This window comes from Lonchura striata, chromosome 3 (genome assembly GCF_050655825.1).
Source record: "Lonchura striata isolate lonStrDom1 chromosome 3, ASM5065582v1, whole genome shotgun sequence".
Taxonomy (NCBI): Eukaryota; Metazoa; Chordata; class Aves; order Passeriformes; family Estrildidae; genus Lonchura; species Lonchura striata.
In genome coordinates this window covers 64,877,916-64,900,908 of record NC_140705.1, presented here as the reverse complement: position 1 = coordinate 64,900,908, position 22,993 = coordinate 64,877,916, and the positions used below count along the sequence as shown (strand labels likewise).

General features: G+C 36.7%; 1 protein-coding gene across 3 annotated transcripts in view; it reads left to right on the top strand.

Moving 5' to 3' along the window:
- Positions 1-22,259, top strand: part of EPM2A (EPM2A glucan phosphatase, laforin) — a 50,113-nt gene extending 27,854 nt beyond the window's left edge. For all 3 annotated transcript variants that reach the window (XM_021527004.3, XM_085575360.1, XM_021527005.3), the window contains 2 exons: positions 18,772-19,013; positions 20,425-22,259. In XM_021527004.3, the coding sequence (XP_021382679.1) occupies positions 18,772-19,013; positions 20,425-20,705 (523 nt within the window). In that variant the 3' untranslated portion in view covers positions 20,706-22,259. The remainder of the gene's footprint in view (positions 1-18,771; positions 19,014-20,424) is intronic.
- The last annotated feature ends 734 nt before the right edge of the window (positions 22,260-22,993 follow it).

The window sequence follows — 22,993 nt, the reverse complement described above, 5'->3', positions numbered from 1 at the left end:
AGATTAGGTAAAAAGCTGCAGATTCTGCTAGAGGATATTTGCAGAAAATTTCCTGGGCTGTGTAGTCTTTTGCAGATGAGGGTCTGTTCCTTCATTCCCTTCTCGCACACACATAGCTTCTTTGAAAGGCAACCTTATATGTACATCTTAGTAACTCTTATCTCATTTCTTTGAGCTATATTAAGTAAGTGTACGCTGTAACAGTCCTGTCACATAATTATTTCTAATACTTTGAAGATAAGCAGTCTTAAATGTTTTTTAATTACTAACAGTTGGGGACAGATTCACCATTTTGCAGCTTATAATAAAGCAGCCCAAATATACTAGCTATTTTAGATTTTGTTGTTGTTGTTTGCAGAGCAGATGAAGTGAGCTGATGAAAATGCCTTTAATTTGCAATGGATTTATTGATTCAGAGGAGTACTATGAAGATTAATTTTTTTTTTAATACCCCATATACCCTCCATACTCCCCAAAGCAAAACCAAAACTCAAACAGAAGCAAAAAGCTAGTCCTTCTGCCTGTACAGCTAAATCTCATAGTATGATCACATCATGGTTTTCCAGCTAACATTACCTTTTTCCATGCTGTACTAAAGGCAGCAGTGCTTCAGGGAACATTATGACCACATATTCTGAGTCTTGTCACCACTTGTAGGATCTTTACAGTGGTGGAGGTTGGAAAGAAGTGATTTATCAATGAAAGCTTTTGATGTGAGCTCATCCTCTATGTTACTCCACTTAATAGGGCTGCCATGTGTGAATTAGTGAGAAAGGAAGGTTTTCCTCTGTCAAAGCAGGTTCCCACATGAGCCCTGGGACTCCTTTTATTTATCCTCTGTTGAATCACAAACAATTGCTCTGAGCTTTGTTGCCATCTTACTTCTTTATAAAACATGAGCTTCTTCTTTATCTGGGCTGCAGCAGGATGAGAAGAGCCTTCCTCTGGCTGGGACCAAAACCAATTTTGAGCTATGTTGAGGCTGACAACAGTGCTCTGAGGAATCAGATTTTTCTTATTTGATGTAGATGTATCACTCATAATTTAGTGAACTTACATTTAAACTTACATTTAGAGAACTCATTTTGTTTGTCATTCAGGTAGGAGAGTATATAATATGGTTTTTAAGCACAGCAGGATTTGAACTAATTTCTTGTAAATGTGAAGTGGAGCTTTCCCATAGCTAAAAGTCATGACTGATACCTTCATGGCATTAACATTCACTTTGTTTGGAGATGTAATGACACCTTTAACCAAAATCTGATTCAGGAAAAATAATCCAAAATAAAAATTCAGTTTGTCTTTTGTGCTAGATATTACTGCAATAAGATGCCTTCAAATTTCAGGAAAGTTCTTAGGATGAAATAATTTTCCACAGTAAATTAGAGTTATTGTAATCTTTTCTGAGAGAAGATGACTTCAGAAAATTTGTGAATCTGGGCCATATTATCTCTGTTTCAGTTCCATCTGTGAAAAGCAGAAGTTCCTCATTTGTAGATGTATTATACCTTATTGTTTATATAAAAACATCTGCATTTCTCAGAATGGCATTACATAAGAGCAAGAGAGGGAATGATGCCTGAAATTACAAAATACTTTAATAATATATTGAAGGCAATGATGCTTGATTGCAGAATTAGGTGTTATGGAAATGAATATCTCTGATAGGAAAAGCCATCTAGTTAGTTTCCTATTTCCCAGCTAATTTTAGGTGTGTGCTTTTTGTGAGTCATATTTCTTAAATCTGACAAAGAAAAATAATTTTTACATGCCTTTCGTGTAAAATGCCGATAAACTGAAATGTGTAAGTGAATTCCTTAGACAACAACCTCTCTAACTGTGGTATTGTATGGCTGTTAAACATTTTGGAGGAAAATATACAATTAGGAATCCACAATCAGGGGAGTCACTACATGAGAGTAGCCATGGGTCCTGACAACAATTTGTTGAGGCACAGGTTTCTTTAGTACCTTTTTTGCATTTTATGTATATATGCCATTAAATATTAATATCACATGTTCATGTTTATGGAGTGATTGGGAAACTGACAAATGTGTTACTATCATCAGTGGGGTTTTTCCTTAAGACAAAATTAAGGTAATGATAAAAGAAAATTTACTCTTATGCTTGGAAATATTATTTTTGTTTCTCAATGGTTGCAAATGAAACATAACTTATGATGTAGTATTTACAAATGGTTTGTGGCTTGTTGGTGAGACAGGTTCCTACAACACTGCCAGTAATATAAGTTATAACCTAAGTTAGGTGTTGAGTGGGAATGATCAGGAGAGTCACACAAGATGGGTGTTCCAGCTTTGTAGTAAATGGTGATGTAGAGCACAGAATTTCTTTCTATGGGAAAAATGAGCATTTACTTGATTGATATGAATCTTTAATTAGGTGGTAAACAAGAACTTTGTTGAGTATATTTGGTTCAGTATGAAATTAGAATTATCTTTGTAGAAGATAAGAGAGAGCACTTTTATTTTTTAGTCTTTAATTCCTCTTTTTACTGGTTGTAACTCATTCACAAAATAAAATGCCTTTCTATTTTAAATATAATTATTTTCTATTTTTTTATTACTGAATTGTAAAAAGGGCTTTAAAGAGTAAGCTGTCACAAAAATCCCCTAGAGTGCAGTGACATGTGCTACTGTAATAGAAAGCTGCACTGATGTTTTATGCCTACATTATGAATTAGGAGAAGAGGTGATGATGTCTACAGAGATTACCATAATTAACATTAAAAGCTGAGAGCTAACTGTCCCCTGTGCCTAAAGCATGCTTGTGATAGTAGAGAAAAGAATAAGAAATAATGAGCTCTGGAACAAAATTCATTGTTTGTGTTCTAGTAAAATAGTCCTGATCAAAAGGATTTAACATCAATAAGATCTCGTCCTTTGATTTCAGTACTTGGGTCTCTAACTGTGAAGTTATCTGGTCATTTTTTACATTAAGTAATGAAAATATTCTAAGGCACATTCTTTGGTCTGTTTATCCCATAAACTAGGATATCTGGCTACTCCTTTGAATCGTTTCATTGTACTGAGCTATAGTCTGAAACTAATATATATTGGAACCATAAAAGGGAATCACCTTTTATAGAACAGTTCAAAGGTTAATTCTATTTCTGTCCTTTGTGTCTTCATTTTTTTTCTACGTCACCCCCAGCTGGAGCTGTGAAATGCTTTTACTGCCCTCTGTTATGAAGAAAATGGGTTTCAAATGAGTGTAAGAAGTGACATTTAAGCAATTTTTTATTTAAGTTCTTGAAAGTGAAGAGAGGGTGTGAGGCAACAGGAGCAAGAGTGCAAAGACAAATTATAAGGGTAGAATTCTATTTGGTTTTAGTTTTCGTTTTTGGTTTTAGTTTTGGTTTTAGTATTTGTTTTCATGTATTTAATTTGGGCGATCTCTGTATTGGGTAACAAATGCATTTTTCTTCCACATTTGTTGTCCATCCAAAGAAAAAGCTTCTCCTTTTGTGAACTCCCCACACTGTGCCCTACATAATAATGGCTAAAACCAGGAAAAATTATTCTATTTTTCCAGGTATTATGATCTTGCTTAGGCAGGATGGCACTTAGCTGGCATAGCCCAAGCCAGGCTATTGTTGAGTTAGTTACAAATTTCAGTCTTGTGAACTGTGAACAGAAATAGGGTTAGGATGTGCCAGCAGTGCAGTCACATGCCATGAAGTTGAATACTGTGGATGAACTAGATGGCAGGAACTCTCTTTTCAGTTATTTTGATTTTTTTGAGTATTAGCAAAAGGCTGCTGCCAGCACAGCTCTGGTTCTCTTGCTGTTACCTACTGAGCACCCAAAAGGAATTTGACATGGAAACCCTGGATGTCACTCATTTCTAATTGCATTTCTTGTGAGTGCCAAGGTGGAAAGGGAAATCTACCTTTAGAAAAGGTGATTATGCCAGTAGAAAAAAAAAGTCACACGGCTTCTAGATTAAAGATTTTTACATGACTGTCATCAGCATTTGAAGTCCCAGTATACTTCTACCTACAGTGACTGGTCTGTTAAACCTGATGAATTAGCTAGCAGGCTGCCAAGTTTGTTACCGCCTTCAGAGGCTGAGGGACACAAATTTTTGGCTAGGCTTTGGGATGAAGTTGAAGTAATATCTGATAAACAGTACACTACCTATGTGAATAAGCTACAGGAAATCCTAGCATGGTGTCTGGTAAGTCTTGTGAGTGTTTTAAGGAGGTTTTTTCCTGTAGTCTTCTTTACCATCCTGCCATTCATATGTGGTTTTGGCAATGTCTGTTTGAGAATTTTTTAATTAGAAAGATCATTGGAATGAGTATTTCATTACTAAAATGGCAGCAGAGTCTGGCTGTTGATTAGATGATGAGACCTTTAATCAGTTGGCCAGTAATGGGTAATAGTTACTTAAAACACTGTTGCTCTTTAAAATGGATCTTTTCATTGTGTGCCTCTGCACAAAATTATTTCCTTACTTCTTAAGAAAAACTTACAATTCTGTGTCCTTCTGGGAGAAAAAAAACAGAAGGAAGATTGGGAACCCTCTGTGGAAAAACCTGGAGGAGTAAACGTAGTTCTGTTTTTCTCTGTGGGATATAACAGAAAAATGTTGCTAGTCCAGTAAGTATGAATTTTATGTGGGGTATCACTGTTAGGGAGCAGAAACTATTGTTGCTTCTAATTTCTCTGTGTGTTTTACTGTGTCTCCCTGCCGCTTGTCCATATTTTTTCTGGAGGTTTTCAGTCCTTTTTCCTGCCTCTTTACTCTTTAACATTCAGGCTGTCAGCAAGGGAGTAAAGCTCTGTCTCCATTGGAAAGCAATTTGCTGGTGTTGCTGGCTGTGAATGAAATTGAGTGAGATTGTGAAATCCTGGGCAATTTAGCTCACAGCTGGGATGACAAGGAAGGGGCAGTGTCACTCTTTCACTGAAGATGATGTTCCAGTTGTCTTGCAGATATTTATTTCCTCCTAGCTTTTACATGCATTTATTAGGTGCCAGGTAATTGCTGGCATTTCTTAATGCAGTTTATCCAAACATACCAGAACTCTTTCTGAAAAGCAGAGATTGTGCACACATTCTAATTGCTATTTAGCTTGCCAGGAGGGAGTAAATTCAGATTTCTGGTTGTTGTTGGGAAAACTTCACTAACACAATTCCATAAGTTACACCTGGTGAACCTGTTGAACCAGGGATGTGTGTTTGCAGAGTAAACCCTCTCTGCCTTCCCTTCCTGTGATTTTTTTGCAGGCACAGCTCCTAGGGCAGATTGGCCCAGTCAGCCTCTTACAGAAAAAAGTCTCAGACCAAGAGAGTTTACTCCCCAAATGTGAAAAGTGATACCATCAGATGTTTTATTACCACCACTGGTGCCCAGTGTATATATATTTCCAAAAGAGGTGATCTGAAAGTCAAAAAAAATCTGAAATAAACAACTGCATAGTTATTTTAAATGAAATGGGAAAAACGTTAAAGATACTTCATTCAAAACACTAGCAAACTGTAGCTATTAAGTTATGATTCTACCTCCAAATTGAATAATTTTTGTAAATGCTGAGAGGTAGAAATGCAAGTTTGCATGCTTTTCATGTTTAAATGCTCTAGATATTTACAAGATCATTTAAAAAATGAACCTCCATATGAAAATATGGAGAGTCCTACTTAAAGGATAAAACATTTTTTATTAGAAAGGAAACTGGAATATAGCTCTAGTTCTTTTGAAGCGTGTCTCACAAACATAAGTATTTTATTTCTCAAGACTAAATAGAGATTATCCAATTGTTGATGTATTTTCCCATATATAATTTTCTCTCAGTAAGGAAAAAAATAGAACAACAGAGAAATGAACTGTATTTGTCTTCCCAGGGAACATATTAAGAGGCTGAATGGAAAATTTGTTCCCTCCTTTAATGCTTGTACTTTGGGAAATTTAATTTCAGGGAGTCAGGTACATAATCCCTGCTGTTGTTCAGAAGTTTAATGTGCGTCCTCCCATGAACTGTGATAAAAATTGAGTCAAGTGTCATAGACATTGCCAAGATTTAAGAAATGTGTATTTCTTCTTTATTGGTTCAGTAGACAGCATGGTTTATAAGTCTAAATGAAATGTCTTTTTTCTTTGATGTGAAAAACCCAGTAATAGAATATATGATTTTAAGCATAAAGAGGATAAAGGCAAAAATATGCATTTCAGTTTTAATACAGACACAAGAAAATGTGGAATATATATAAAAAATTACTATTTGAATAGATGGTTGCTTACTTTCTCCCTTTCTCCCCTTTCCTTCCCTCCTCTTCCCTCCCACCCATCAGCTGTGGGTCAGCAACAAGGCTCTCTATGACTGTCATTCAATTCAGGGGCTGGATGCTGGGCACTAGTACAAGGGGATGGATGTTGATGTACTTCTAGAGACTTTTCTTCTTTAATTATTATTTTTTAGTTTAACTAACTTCTCCAGGACTGCCTTTTAAAAGCACTTCAGAACAGTTCTATCCAGTGCCATCATTTTCCCAAGGTGATGATCTGATAAGGAGGATATGCAGCTTCCCTAACAAGATAATTTCTCTAATGTTCCTTCTTTCTGTGGTCCAGCTGCCAGCTTGAAGGGTTGGCTGTGTGCAGACCTGTCCTAAAGAATGTTAAATACTGCTTTCACTGCAGAAGACTGAATTTCTCAGCTTCCTTGTAATAATGAGTTGCTTCAATCTGGTGAGATAAAAGGAGGAAAAAGCTTCTCAAATGTATCTGGTAATAAGGTTATCCAGTGTGTTTAACAAATGTACAAAGTCAAGCTTCAGCTGATAATGTAAACACATTTAAACAAACTTTAGTAGCAGTAAGTCACTTAGAAATATTTGTTCAAATGCTTGAAATTTCAATTTCCAATCAGGTTCAATGATACTGCTAGGAAAAGAAAGACATCTGAAAGAAAAAAAAGGAGACATTTTTAAAAAATAGAGAACCCCATGTAATTCATCTCAGTTTTTGCACTCCAATAAAAACTGCAGCATTCATTGTTCATAAATTTAACTCTTATTATTTTTTCCCATTTTATCATCCAATACTTCTTCAAGACTTTCCACTATACTTTATAGTTTTGTGTTAAAAAGGTTCTCTAGGTTCTTCTGGGGCCTCTTAGTACCTCCATTACCATCCCAGCCTCAACCTTTGATGTTGGCTACTCATCCACCAGGGTTATTAATCTTATGTTTAGAATCCACAAATCAGGTACATTATCTAAAATGAAGTTTTCTGACAATAATTTTTTGGTAGCACTATATACATGTTCCTTTTTTTGACTTTGCTGTGAGAACACCTTATTTTAGATGTTTATGTAACTGATGTGGTGAGGTCAATCCCATTTTTCTCCATATTTCTAAGATGTTTCACCCAGCCTGTGCTGTTCTGTCAGCATGTATCTGTCTTTAAAATTCAAATAAAGGAACTAATGTGTGTTTATAAATTCTGGATAAATTGGAATGAACATGGATACAGAGCTCATCAAGGCTGTTTTCAGATGGTACTGCAGGGGATGAATGTACATTTTTCTCTGACTGTTGGAGTTCTGAGAGATTCCATTATTTTGTACATGTGAATATGGTGCCATGTGGATCACAAGGCCACCTAGCAATAATCTGTGCTGCTTTGCAATTATGCAATTTTCATTAATATGTACTTGTTTCTGAAGCATTGGAATGTATTTCCATTGGACCTGAAATGCTACATTTTGATAACTGGATTAATCTTTTATTGTTTTCCCAATCTAGATTCCTAACCAGCTGCTCTGAAAGAAGACTAAATACATTTTCACTAATGATTCATGAATCTTATCAGGCACTAACCTAAAGTTCATTTGTAGCAGTTCAAGTCGATTTTGTTGAGGTGATTTAACATATAGGTGCCAGCAGTGGCATCATCCCCATTGCTAAGCATTAATGTTAGAAATTCTCATTTCTAATGCCAAGAGATTCATGGTTTATTGCAGTTTGGCTGAGTTTAGCAGCCTGTTGTTTTTGTGTTTCCGGGTAGTTGTTCTAATTCAAAACAAATGGGAATGTTGGCAATCTAACAGAGACATATGTAGGAACTAACCATTGGCAATCATGGTTGCAGGAGACAAGATTCTTTAATTGGAGCATTTAGGCATCAATGCTCACAAGCCAATTTCCAAGTTGTTCAGTACAAGCCTTGGAACCTGATTCTCTTCTCAGGCTGTATTTTTGTAATTGGCACCCTGTGTCCTTTCAGAGAATGTTTATAAATTTAAAGTGCGAGAAGAGTTATTCCTTACAAAGGCAAATCTTGCTTTCTGCTACATACAGTGTGCTCCTTAGGTGTGGCAGCAGCTCTCTGGCTACAGAGAGAGGCACACAACTTTCCCAGGCATTGTCCTGAGGAAGGCTGTGAGAAGATCAGAAAAAAGAATGATAAACAATTCTTATCTTCACTTGCTGCACCTGTTGTTGTAAACATGTGGAATGTGTTATGGAGATTTGTTTACCAAAGGGTGATTTCTTAATTGGCCAATGGAGATGGTGTTTTAATTGAAGGAACAATTAGGTAAATTGTATCAGACTGGTTTCTTAATAAGTATAGTGTAATAAAGTGATTGATCAGCCTGCTGGAATCATGGAGTCAATGCTAATTATTACCTGGCCGGGGACGCCCTGCTAGGACACTTAGGCATCCATTGGAACCTTGTGAGAATGTTTGAAAATAAATTTTGGCCAAGTCCTGTAAGGCTAGATCTGGACACTCTGTCCTCCAAGGCATTGGTGTGCTTGTGAATAATTTCTTTATCTTCACAGTAGAAATTCATAGAAAAATGTGACATAAAATAAAATATTTCACTTTGAATACAGGGAGAATAACATTTAATCTTCCACATTTCAGTTTTGGCTATGTGGATAAAGTCTTATGTGACCACATTACTTTAGATCATATCTAGACTAGAGACAAAATAGATTATAAGAATGTATAAGAGGTAAAATAATTTGCTTTAAGCTTTTTAATGGAATGAAGTGAAGAAGGGAGAAGATTTTATGTTGTGGGTCTTTTCACTGTATAGTTTTGGATGTACTGCGAGGTTGATAACAGCAATTCCACTGAACTTATTGGAGTATGTGAGTTTAGTTTATAGACAAAATTAGATAAATTTAATCTATTATGGTGTCTGGAGAACAAATATGCAACAAAAGAGAGTGGTTTCCACAGGATATGTAACTTTTATGCCTCTGGAGTTGAAGCAAATTAAATTGGCTTGAAAGGAACTCTGTGCTACCATAGTTTGACTGCTTCTGGTGCTTGGGATAGACAGCATAGTTTAATGAAGACTAAGAAAGAGGATCTATTACTATTTGTAAAAGACATTAAGGAATTACTACAAAGGGGGAAGAAAAATTATTGAAATTGAACCTTCCTTAAGATCAAATGGATACTAATTGCTTCTGAATGAATTTAGAGTGTAAATTAGAACAAGGTTTCTGTCATCAAAGGAATGATGTCTGAATTCTGGTGTGACCTTTCAAATAGGGCAGGAAGGACAAAGAGCCTAAATTATTTCAAGATGGAGCTTGATAAATGAATATAGGTAGTGATTCCAGAAATGGAAATTAAAGTTTATGATTATAGTATCATAGATCATAGGCTCAAAGAGACCTCAGAAAGTATCCAGTCCATTTCCATGCCCCAACTTAATCTCAATTACATTTAAATCATTTCAGGTTTATCCAGCCTGATCTAAAATATGATCTCATCTTAGTGATGAGACTCTGTAGGCCTGTTAGTCTCCCATTAAATTACCTCACTATTCCAACCATTAAAAAGCTTTACTAATCCCAATTTAAGTCTTCTGAGTGCAATTCAAGTTAATTTCTTCTTGTTCTCCCCACAGAAGACTTGAAGAACAAATTAGTATCCTGCCCCTCTATAGCCCTTTAATATATGCTTGGAAACTATTTTTTTCCCAGAATCAGAGTGGTTGACTTTGGAATATCTTACTATATTCATTCTGATATTAGTCCTTGGATCTTTCAGTCTTTTCTCTGAAAACTTGTATTTTAGAACTCTGTTTGTTCTGGCACTCGCTGCTGAGTTCTCCAGGTGTCTCCCTTCATTTTTCTTGATGATGGTCTACCAGTACTGAATGCAACAGAACGATTATTTTGTGACTTTCAAGCATAGTGGTTCTGCTTATCCAAGTATTATTGCCATTTTTGCAGTGTGGGATGTGGTTTACTTCTACATGTTTTCATCCAGTAAGTTCCCTGCTGTGGCAGGATACAGGATGCTAGGAATGTTCTTAATCTCTGCATCTGTCCTTATGAGTTGTTTTTTGTAAGTTTCTTTTAATAAAGCTCTTATGCTTCTTGTAAGGGAAAGTTTGGGGATTGCTGTGGAAGGGGAAAATGGGCCATAAAGAGAAAATTTTCTGGATCTGTAGACTAAAGTCATACGTGACTAATTCTTCTCATGTGGATTTTTTTATCCTGGTGAATTCAAAGCCGGACAATCCTGAAGCACACACAGAATGCACTGGGAGGTTGTGAAAGAGAAGACAGCAAAACACTGGAACCACTTTGTAACCGAGTGTCTGGGTAATACTGTATTTCAGTTACAGGTTTGATATTATTCTTACCTGCTTTACTTTTATCACGTTGTCAGCTTGAGGTCAAATTATGGCTTATTATTATATTAATGGCTTATTTGCTTGGCATATCAGTAAATGAGGTAGTTTTATGCCACAGATTTGTGAACATGGAATAAATAAGATACTACTAAGCATAAGACTCAGAATTCAAGGGCTTGAGAAATGAGAAACTCTGCATATTCTAAGCTGCAAAAGTGTTGTTCTAAAGTGATAAAAGCAGGTGTTTCTTTCTACATTCCAAGTCTGCTCCCATGTGAGAAGCTAGATAAGTAGTTCAAATTACATCTAAGAAGAAAATTTGCCAGACCTTAATTGCTTTTCATCAGAGTTCCAAATAAGGAGGAGTAAAAAATCCACCTTGGAGCTACATTGTAACCTGTTTAATTCTCCTCATTTAAAGCCCTAAGGTAGAAATCTTAACTTCACAATAAACTGTACTCTTTCAGTGGTAAAGCATAACAAATTTATAAACAATGACTTGTGCTCCTTCTACATTTGGCATTTAGGTAAGAACAATTTTTTGTTCAAGAATATAAGTAGCTTCTACAAGGTCTGCAGTTGTGTCATTTCAGTAGGATATAGTTTTATCATTAATCAGTGCTTTTCTCTGGTGGCTTCTGCTAAGGTTATGGCCATTTATTTCATCTTTTCTTGATGAGAGTGATCTTATTGAGCCTGTTTATTCTATCTTGGAGTTAGACCATAGCATCATCAAACCTTTCTGTCCTGGTCTGGCCACTAGTACTTGACTCTATGCTGGGAAATCAAGTGCATCTGACTTGTTCCCAGTCAATGCTGCTTAAGTCAGGCCTCTCACCATGACGGGTCCATCAATTTGTCTTCTGCAAGGAGACTTTATCAGTAAATCAAGAGAAGTAGGGATTAAGACCACAGTTTTTCACCCTTGTGCTCTATGCAATATGCAATGAAATGCGTGTCACAACCCCCCAGTCCTACATTATTATTTCATTGGGCTGAGAGATCTTTCTGTCCTTTGTTTAAATAGACTATAGTAAAACAAAATTCCTGTACAAGACCAAACAAGGGACTCTTCTGTTTTGATATCTGTCCATTCTGTCTGTATTTTGGAGGAAGAGACAAGACTAAAAAAATATTTTAAAAATGTTGCTATTTTTCTCATCTCTTGGTAGTTGCTTTATAGGTGAAGCTATATGGAATTTGATATTTGTTATGCTTTTTGTTTAGATAAAGCCAGTTGGTTTGCCCTTCTCATATATATTATCTTTAAACAGTTGTTAAATTCCCTCTTAAGAATGTTAAATCCTTAGTCTGTTCTCATTTGAAAGTATTTTCACAAAAAATATCTGGAATCTACTGTATTTTGAATATTTTCATTTTTTGTATCTTTCTTGATACAATAAAATATTAAAAAGTTTGAAATTTGAGTGCATAGAATAGGAGCAGTGATTTTTTAGACCATTACTACAAATTTTCTGTTACTTGCAGTTCACTTCTTGGTACAGGCTCATATTTCCACTTTGATCTCTTTATGCTTTCACTAAGTATCACTACAAGCAGGTACTGTTTCCCTTTCTATTTGATTATAGTTAGTTTAAAACACAGTGATGTAGATGTGAGATTATTTATTCTGGGACATATTGCTGAGATGCTTTCAACTGTGAATCTCATCTGCTCCTTTGCTGCATATTCATTTAGTTTAATTTGACACCACTGGCAATTGAAACTAATAATGGTTTGGGCAAACTTTAGTCTCTCCTTGCTGAGTAGGTTCATCTGTTTGGAAAGATCTTAACTTGAAATAGGAATCCCATGTTGAATATAGGTCAGCAATGACATGCTGTAGAAGAACTGCCAGGGAACTTTAAAGAGGGATAAAGCCTTTGAAGCACAAGAAGTAAGTAATCTTTGGTTCTTCTCAGAAATGTACTCTTTTTTAGTAGTGGGCATAACATATTCAAAAAGAGAGAGTCCAAAGGCAAACAAGAGTGATCAGATCTTTCAATATATGACAAGCATGTGTGTGTACCTGTGAAGAATGGAGAGCTGTCTTGGAGTGTGTTAGTAATTCAGAGATAAATAAAAGGGTTTTACGGAGTGGAAGGAAATCATCTGTTCTTTGTGTCTATTGTGGAGACAAGAAAGTGTGTCTATGACCTGTGACTGCACTATTCATATTGGAAAAAGAAATTTTTTTCTGAGGTGAGGATAGTAATCAGCATGTTTTCTACATATCAAAGAATATTTGAACATGCTCAGATCTTCCACTGGAGAACAGAATTTGGTAATCTGAAAATTATTCTCTGACTGTGAATGCATTTCAGGGCATTAGACAGCAATCTAAGTAATGTTTCCAGATTGCTCTGACAAAAGTTACAGGAACCTCATCTGGTTTCTAGGAAGTGCTCACTGTCACAGGTTCAGAGAAGAGAACAAGGAAGGCCTGGAAGAGAGATGTCTAATTTGGTACTTCAGGGAAGGCACACACAGACCTATGAATAAGCTTCTATATGTTAGAAGGATGCCACAGGCAAAAGAAGGAGCACATGCAGGATGATAGTTCTGGGTCATCATAATCCAGTGGTGCTGCCATTTAAAGTGATGTGCCTTGTCACAAGGCAGAGAATATAGAAAAGATGAAAGAGCATCTCAGCTATAGCTGAGGATTTCCTATATTCTCATTTTGAATATGCCCAAAGCAATACTTCTGGAAATCTCTTTTTTGTGTCATATGAGGCAGGGAACAGACATCTGGTCTTTGAACTAGTTTAAATTTGGCTGAAAGTTGAACATTTCTGTGAAGCTTTTGGTTCAGGCAGATCATAATTTTAGATTAAAAATCCACCTTATAAAAAAATTCTGAATGAGTTCCTACTCCAATGCCATCAGGAGAGGAAATAGGAGTGCAGTGTAATTGGAAACAGTCTCTAGCAGTTCAAGTGCTGCAAAAATCGTCTGTAACTGAGTTGTACTTCAGGCCTATATTCCCTTTGGGCTGCTTGCTTGTAGTGGTACCAGGGAAATAGCACTACACTGGTGCAAAAAACCACTCTGTATCCCTAGAAGCAGCACAAAATGCTGGGGGTAAATTGACTGAATTATATACATTGCTCTTCTGGGAATGCAGAGTAAGTTTTACTGCAAGTTCCATGTGCTGTGGTTGCATGCTATACCTTTAGGAAATAAGAGTCTTGAGGGAGGACAGAGTCAATTTAATCATTATTTTGCTTGCTGTTTCAGCTAAACTGCTCTGTTTTGTTATATGTGTATTTTAGTACTTATCTTGCAGTCATCAGATGCTTAATGGGATCTAAGGAAGTCTGGTGTAGAAAAGTGGAGTGCAAGCTTTAACACAGGCTACCCCTTCATCTGGTACTGAGGGATGATTCATCACTTTTCATTTAAAATAATAGAGTGGACCTTGTTCAAAAATATCACTGGTATAAACAAATGGCATTGTTGATGGATCATTCTTGCTAATAACCAATGACAAATACCCTGCTTAGTTTGGCAAAGTCCTCTTTTTTAATCAAAGCTGGCAACTATCAGGATAAAAGGACACCTGTCAGTACCTGATAGATATTCTTATGAAATGTGTTCCTAAAGTGCCAAATCCTATCCTTTTCTATAAGAACTGTAACTCTTTGAGTGTTGATTAATTTTCAGGTAGATTCTAAGACGCCTTCTTTTAGCACACTGATGATTGGTCAGATGTGGAAGCAGTACCTGAGTCATCCCAGCTTGCAAGTCAGCATTTTAAGGAAATTTCAATTTAGGATCTGTTTGTCTCAAAGCATTATCAGCAAAAGTAAAACTGGAGCTGCTGAGGAAGCAGAGTATACATTGGTGTCATGGAGGAAGAGCTGACTGCCTGATGCAATAACCAGGTGTCTTCCCCTAGGTCAGGTCACCTTCCCTGGAAATCAAATCCCTACAATTACAGTTGCTGGGCTGCTTTTGTACTGTACTAAGATTGAGATGTATGGTGTGTCATGCTTTGTGAACCAGCCTGAGAATTAGTCTGCACCATTAAAAAGTAAGTTTCACAGTGCTAATTTTTCATTGCCTCAGACTAATTTTTTCCATAGGGATGGGAAGACATACATATGCATAGCATACACATTGATTAAATGGAATGCATTTGCTATTTTAGATGTATTCATTCTGAATTGTTATATATAATATAACAATGTTATATATAATTCACTCTGAATTGCCGTTTTAATACAGGCTCTCAGGGTCCTGGGGGAAAGCCAACAAACACAATGTATGTCTAGATCATTAAAAATAATTTAAGAGTGCTGGAAAAGAAATGTACAAGTGTTTGCAGGGTGTTCCATATTTACTCTGTGGTAATGATAAATAATTGTTGGTTTTCTCAGTTTATAGGTCAAAAAGCAGGTTTTAAATATGTCAGCCTTCAGTCTGGGCTCTGTAAAAATAAACTAAATGACATTTGCCTAACATTTAGTCTTTGTTACCACAACTTCAAGCTTCTCACATTAATTCATCCATTGGACCCCTAAAAGTCCCCTTAATGTTGGTAAATCTTGTACCCATACTATTGGTGGAGGGCTGAAGTGTAGGGCAGGCTGAAAGTAGCTGACAGAAAGTACCTATAAAGAAAGGGCTCATAGACAATATTCAAGTCTTAATCTCAGAAGATCACTAAATATCCTTGATATTTAAATCGCTCTAGGTGATTTCTTCATTGATAAACTGTCTCTGACTGAATTGACCATGTATTCTGGGGCCAAACAGGCCCCAGATGCACAGAGTACATCTTTGATGCACGGAGTAAAGATGTACATTGTCAAAGTGCCATTTTTATATTAAAGCAAAGTTTCAAGTAGAATTCTGCTAAAACACTGTCCTGTTTTGATATTTTGGGAACATCAAAGGGGTTTGGCTGAAAAGATTAAAGGTCTATTGATCACTAATAATTTCCTAATATTTTTTATGTGCTTAGGGATCACATAATCTGCTGCTGGAATAAACCCATGTGAGCTGAAAAGCAGTGGCTGTCAGAGAGCTCAGATCACTTTAGAGGGGAATGTAAAGGAACTTTCTTTCCCATGCCAAATAGTCTTGTGGCTAAAATCTAGCTACCTACTGAACTTCAGTGGCAACATAAAGAAGGGCCACATTGAAAAAGAAAACTAAAGGTTATATCATTAAAGAAAGAGATGTAAAAATGAAATTATCACATTCTTGCATAATGAATCCTCAGCATAATGAAGGCCTCAGGAGGGCTATCAAAAAAATCTATATATAAAATATAGCTGCTAAACTCTCCCTTAGTCTCTGAACTCACACATGCACTAACCCCTTTTATTCCTTCCTTCTGATGTCAGAAAAAGGTAATGTTTGGACTAGATAAAGCCAAATAGATATATAGGTACTATGCAGTAGGATTATCCTAGAACTTTTACCTAAATTGGCTGACGGGAAACCTCTGCAGTACTGTTTTCTGCATAGTAAAAAGGCAGTAAAGCCTTGGCCAACAAAACTAAGAATTACAGTTATTTCTAGGTGGGTAGATAAGGGGCTTATAGACCAAGGTCAAGGCTACATCTTGATCCTCTCAAAGGCTAAACTTTAGGACTTGATCATAAAATTAATTCACAAGAATAGCCTGTCCTAAATACATCTCTTAGGTCATTCTCTGAATGCCTCCACTAGTTTAGTTAATTGTCGAGTGATTAAAGTGATAAAAATTTGGTAAACTCTTCAGATTGTTCAGTAAATGCAGTTAGTGTTGTGCAATACTGTTAGGCTGCAAGAACAAAATAAACAAATGGTCTGTATCCCAGGGGTCTTGCAGATAGCACAGCTATGATGTTCACCCATTAAAAAATCATTGGGGGAAAAAATTATAAAGCATTGGTTTGTCAGTAAGCAAGAGTACTACTCAGAATTTTATTTATCCCAGGAATGCTTTAGTCACTTTTAATTTAATCCGATCCTAGAAAACACACATTTTTTCCTCCCATCAAGGTAATTTAATGCATTAAATGTTTCACAAAGTATCAAGTGCATTACATATGTATGAGTCTCCAGGAAAGCCTTTGAAGGAAGGGTACTAATGTTCTTGTTCTTGAAATAATATCCTCATATTGTCACAAGTTATTAGTGATATTGCCATTTCTCTGTCCCAGGAATTGGGTTTTGTGGCCATTGCTCATCTCCAGCTATTTGTCAGAATCTGTTAGGGCACTGTAGCTTACATTCAGCACCTTGAAATGCTCTAATCATCGTGGCAGGTTCCTGTGGCAGAATCCTGACAGTGGTCACTCGCTCAGGTTAGGGTGGGGGCTGCTGTGGGGCTGGCACATGGGAAGGGGGGCAGTGAAGCAGTTTTTTCAGTGGACCTTTGCCCATCCCTCTGAGCAGTGGAAATGCTTGAGCTGGTTATGTTGGATTTTGGGCAATTCCTGAACATGTATGTGAAACAAAAATGAAGTCAAATTTTTAAAGTGATCTCACTGTTGGAACATGGTTGAAATTATTATTTGTTATGTAATAGGAATGTTTAAATTGGTCTCAGTTACCATATATTGAGATCAAGTGTTTTGTCCCATTGAAACAGGGGCTGTTAAGGCCAAAGGCTGTGTTTGTTTGGCTAGTATGCAACGCACCATGGAAACAATAAGTAATTGTTAAATTATAAATAATTATTATTTTAAAATAACAATAATTACAAACAGTAATTAGTTCTTCCTGGATCTGAATTTTTATTTTTGATAATATTGCGTGATTTAATAATTACAGTCAATGACAGGTCTTAATTAAATCCTAGTACCTATTACTGTGATGGTAAAATGGAAATAGCTACCTGATGATTTAAGAGTGGTTTATAGGTTCCTGAAAAAACATAAAACATTTCCTTATTTGTTGCTGAGGTTAAAATTGGGAAAGATCATAAGACATGCATGGCAGACATTTTATTTTTGAGGATTTTGCTTTTGTTGTAGATTTGCATTTAATAGTGTTTGCTATGTTTGCAGTTAGTAATGCTACAGATTTGTTGAAGTTAATAAGGTTTGCAAAGTTTTATGTTAAAAGCAGGGATATTTTGTTTAGTTTGTAGATTGCACGTTCAAAATCAAAGTTAATGGAAGCATAAATAAATTAAAGTAGATCCCTAATAATTTAGCATCTGAATTATCCATTGTAGATACCATCAGTTTAATTGCATGTGCATATTAAAACTCCTTATTTGAAAACCAGTTTCTAAATATTCAGTTTATAATGTCAACATCTGTTGAGGTATACAATAGTTTTATGATAATTAGCAATGGGAAAACCATAGAAGTCTTGAAGTTTGATTCAGATAAACAACCATATTTTTGGTACTTTCCCATCTTACATAAAGCTCTTGTTTTCCTGAAAAATTTCTGGTCCTTCAGGTCTTGAGGGAAGCTGTACATGTGTTGTGATTCTGTATTTGATTCCCACTAGACTGCAAGAGATGAGAGAAAAATTAGAAGAAAATGACTCATTAACTTTTAAATTTCATCACAGAAGGGCTGTTCAAAATGCTTTTTCCCTACTTCCCTCATTAGACTAGTAGCTAAAGAGTTGGAAGACTTCTTTATGTTTGACTTATTACTAAAGTAATGCAGATTTCGATCATGTGAATTCTTTATTTTTTTTGTTGGTTTTTTTTTTGGAAATATTTTTGTTTCGTTTTTTTGGTTGTTGTTTTGGTTTTTTTCCTGTGTGTATGTGCAAATTGCATGAATCTTCAGAGTTTTCTTATTTTAACCCCTGATTTAGTAAGCTTCTACTTCAAGCTTAGTGATGAATGATGCACTGAAGACCTGTGCTATAACGATGCTCTGAAATCTTTTCTCAGTACATCTGGCTCCTTGAGGTAGTCTAGGAGCTCGATCCCCAGCATCAGATATCACCTGTAACAAACTCAACTGTAACAAAATAAGTTGGAACGAAACAAGAAGTTTCTTACTGTCTGACATGAAAAGCCTGTGCTTAGCAGTGTTTGTGTGATGATGTCAAGCATCAGTGTCAGTGCTCCACTTCCAAACCTTGATGATGTCAAGGTTTGGAAGTGGAGCACTGCTGAACTTGGCAGTTTCCTTAAGATACTGTAATCAATCCCAATGTTTTCTCAATGCTAGGATTCTGCCAAACATCTGGCTGGGAAGTTGCCCTCGGCAGCTGGAGCACGTGACCATCAAGCTGAAGCATGAGCTGGGTGTTACAGCTGTGATGAACTTCCAGACTGAATCTGACATTGTTCAAAATTCCTGGGGCTGCAACCGCTACCCAGAACCCATGAGCCCTGAAATCCTCATGAAGCTGTATAAAGAAGAAGGTCTTGCCTATGTCTGGCTGCCAACTGCAGACATGAGCACTGAAGGTAATGCTCATGTCAGTCTTACAGTAAATTAATAGCAACAAACACTTTGAGTTACTAATCTGTCACTTTTGTGACAGTTGTGGGGGGAGGAATTCTGTGCACATTTTGCATGAAAATATAGCTGGAACACAAGTTATAGTTTCTTTGTGTGCTGTCTTTAACAAATTATTCATATTTTCTTGTAGTCAGAGAGATTATCTGAAGTACTTTGTGTATGGCAGTATTATTTGTATTTGAGTTTAAAGCCATCTGACATCAGTAACTGCTTGACTATTTTTACTTTCAGCTTCAGTTCAGCCTATATTATGAAAACATGCTGTGTAGGTGGAAGACTGCAAGTTTGAAGAGCAGGGCAACTTGCCACCTTTGCTGATTAAAAATGGAGAGACGATGCTGTGTTGTCTGCTATTCCCTTCCCAACAAACACTTTTTCTTTAACTGTAGTATCCCAGTCTGATGAAACTCCATAGTGACATTTATATAATAGTTTGCAATTAATTTAAAATACTCATAGCACCTGAGCTGTAACATCAATTACTAGTACTTTTAAGTCCTTGGTTGGAATGCTCAGTTCAAAGTCTTGTTTCCAGACAGAAGGTTAGAAAGTGAATGTGTTTTCAAGTGAGCAGCCTGCCACCAGAAGCAAGTGCTTTCAACACAGTGAAATACTACTACCCCAAACAGGTCACTGTCATATCAGCAACAGGACATCAGGGAAGACAGGAGACCTTAAAACAGGAATTTGAATGGGCTTAATGTCAGTGCTTTTATGTGCCATGAGGAAAAGTTGGGCTGTACTGTTTGCAGCTCTGTTTCCTGGACAGCCAGAAAGAAAGTATCAGAAAATATGGTATATTTATTCCTTTGGGAGTGAGAAAGTTTATTCTGTGTTGTTTGACTGTATGCTTAGAGAACAATGAAATCATAACAATTTTAAGTTGTACAGTAAAATGTTCTTCTGCTCTCCCTCCCTCACTTACTGAATTGGTGGCCTTCATTAAAATGTTTTGGAAATCAGCAGTATGTAGGTACCTTCACAAACCTCTGGTATTAAAAAGCAAATTTAATTTTTGGCTTGCTAACTTTAATGCCATATAAGTTGTGCTGTTCTCTATAATGTGCTGCCTTGTCTCAGTTCCTTTGAAAATGAATATGCCACACACATCTGATTTTATCAGAATTTAGAGAAGACTTGGGGCATTTTACTTAGAAATGTCTTAGAAACGACTTCTCTATTTAGCAGCATTGATCTGGTTCTATATTGCAACGAGAAAAAAACAAGTTAGCCTAGAAAGTCATTTGAGAAAAGAAAGAAAAAAGTGGAATATATCAGGTCTGCCATTATATTTCACAGTTCATCAGCCATTAACTTTGTCCAGTGCAAATGAATGTGCCTTGTTTTTAACCTTAGGAAGAATCCAGATGTTGCCACAAGCTGTCTGCCTCCTGCACGGGCTGCTGCAGAATGGACACACTGTCTATGTTCATTGCAATGCTGGTGTTGGCAGGTCTACAGCAGCTGTCAGTGGCTGGCTGAGGTACGTGATGGGATGGAGCCTGAGGAAAGTGCAGTACTTCTTGGCTTCCCGGAGACCAGCTGTCTATATAGATGAGGAAGCTCTGAATCGTGCTGAAGAAGATTTCTACCAGAAATTTGGGCATCTTCGTTCCTCATACCAAATAGAAGAGTAGAAAAGCAGCAGAAGAAAAGGAAGGCAAAGAGGAATCCTTAGATTTGAACCCCAAGGATTTAGAAATTTCTGTGACTTAGGCACTCACCTCTTCAGATTATAAGCTTCTTGTAAAAGTGATGAGAATTTTGTTTAAAAAGTGCCCTAGAGTTTTTAATTTGCTTTCTTTAAAGTGACATGATTCACATTTTCAAGCCTTTTGGTGCAATTATGAGACCCAGAAACTGCAAAGTGAAAGGAGATTTTCTTTTAACTACTTGCCTATAGGAATAGAAGTTTTAGGGCTTAAAACTAAAACTAAAGATGTGAGGTGGAATAGAGTTGGCAATAAAAACTGACAAGAAAGAAATACAAAGATTGACTGGATTAAGATTCAGGTTAGGATGGAGCAGACCATCATCAAAGCTGCTCAGTTATTTTAAGCAGGTATTAGATTGTTGCAGTGTTTTGTAGTAATTCTGTAGACAAGTGGTATTGATGAGAAAGACCAGAAGGAAATTGATTCTTCAATTCAGTGTTTAAAAACAAAAAACTAATGTCTAATGCAGCGAACTAAGATTTGCTCTTTGTCCATCTAGTTAATGTTACATATTATGAGCTCCAGCTGTATTCTTTTATGACATTGGGGTTATGCTGGGCTGTGACATGAAGAGAGGACAGAGCTCCAGCTGTGGCAGCCTTGCTTTGTTGTGGGGCAGGACCACCGTTTGTTACATTATCCTAGGCTGTGAGTTCTCTGAGTTGAAGCTGTGTTTTGCCCCTCTGGTCCATGCAGTGCTGTACAGGAGTTCCCTTAGGTGCCAAATCAGTCTGAGCAGTAACCACTGGGGTAAGACAGGACCTGTAGGAATGGTGTGGTGCATGACTGGCACCACAGCCTCTGGGCTGTTGGTCTAAATTAGTATCTTCAATACAGAAAAAGCCTGTCCTTGTGCAAGCAGTGGGTGTGTGTTAGGTTTAGCTGATTGAAGCTAATGCTGGGCTATCTCTGGGCTGAATGAAGTCAATACATTCCTCTATAGGAACAAAGAGCAACTCTGCAGAGGATGGTTTCTCAGGAGCTTAGCCCCAGTGTTAGCTTTGTGGGGATGATCCCTAATGTTTTCCATTGCTGCTTGGTCCCTTAGCTAAACTAAGCACCAACAGCTTTCAGTCCCACTCAGATGAAACCAATTTGATGTAGATTGAATTCAAGAGAGAAGAGAAAATTAAGGAAGAATAAACATTAAGAAACATAATTTCTGTAGGTTTATTCTTCAGTGAAATCTCATTTTTCCCAGCCAACTTGTTCCTCTAAAGATGTAGTCAGTGACAGAGTAGTTTAAGTAATAAATATTGATTTTCTGAGTATTTAATGGATAAACTATTGGATATGAACTGTTTATGGAGAATGTACAAATGATTATATTTTATTTATCCTATACTTCAATCATCTTGAAAAGAGAAATATTTATTTAAGTTATTCTATGTGTGGTTTTCATTTGAGACTTTTTGAAATAACACTGCCTCTTTAGAAAATGGATGAGAAAATAAAGACAAAATGACTATTCCAGCAGCCCATTTTGTCATGCCTCTTTGCGTCCCAATTTCACAAATAGCAAAAAGGGTCATAACCAGTATTTCGGTATAGTAGTGGAACCACCTCTGGTACCTTCAAAGACAAAAACAGTTGTTTCTTCTCCTAGCCCAGAGCAGAGAGAAGAGGGAGTGTGTAAGTGCTTCTGTCTATGCAAATGTGCAGAGCTACAGCTGCCTGCAGGAGTTACCTCATTTTGACTGAGTTTAAAGTAAAATTGGTGAGTTTTTGCTACCATATTCTCCTTAAAATCAAGCACCAAGAGGAGGAGAATGGTGTGAGAAGCAGAGTACAACTTGCTTTAGTTTTACATTTCTGCTGAGATTTACTTGAAACCGCAAGCTTAAAATGTGTTTCCAAGCATCCCTGACAGAAGCCCTTTCCTCAAGATGCAACTTGTAATAAATGCTGGGGCAAATACTTGTGGAATTGATTATTGTTCTTGTACATATGTAATGTATATATATATGGGTGTATATATAGTTTTAGGGCTCTCGGGACTGAGCAGTGCATAACATGGCACAAACAAGTATATGACTAAGTACAGCCACTCTGTATTGGCTACTTCCTAATTCTGATTATATTGCCAATGGAAGAAGACTGATGTTTCATTTGTAGGGCAGGAATCCATATGACACAGGAGTCAGAGATTCAAGGATGCCCTAGCAAGCTGTTAATTCATTGTTTACTGTCATTTCAGCAAAAGGTTGTTG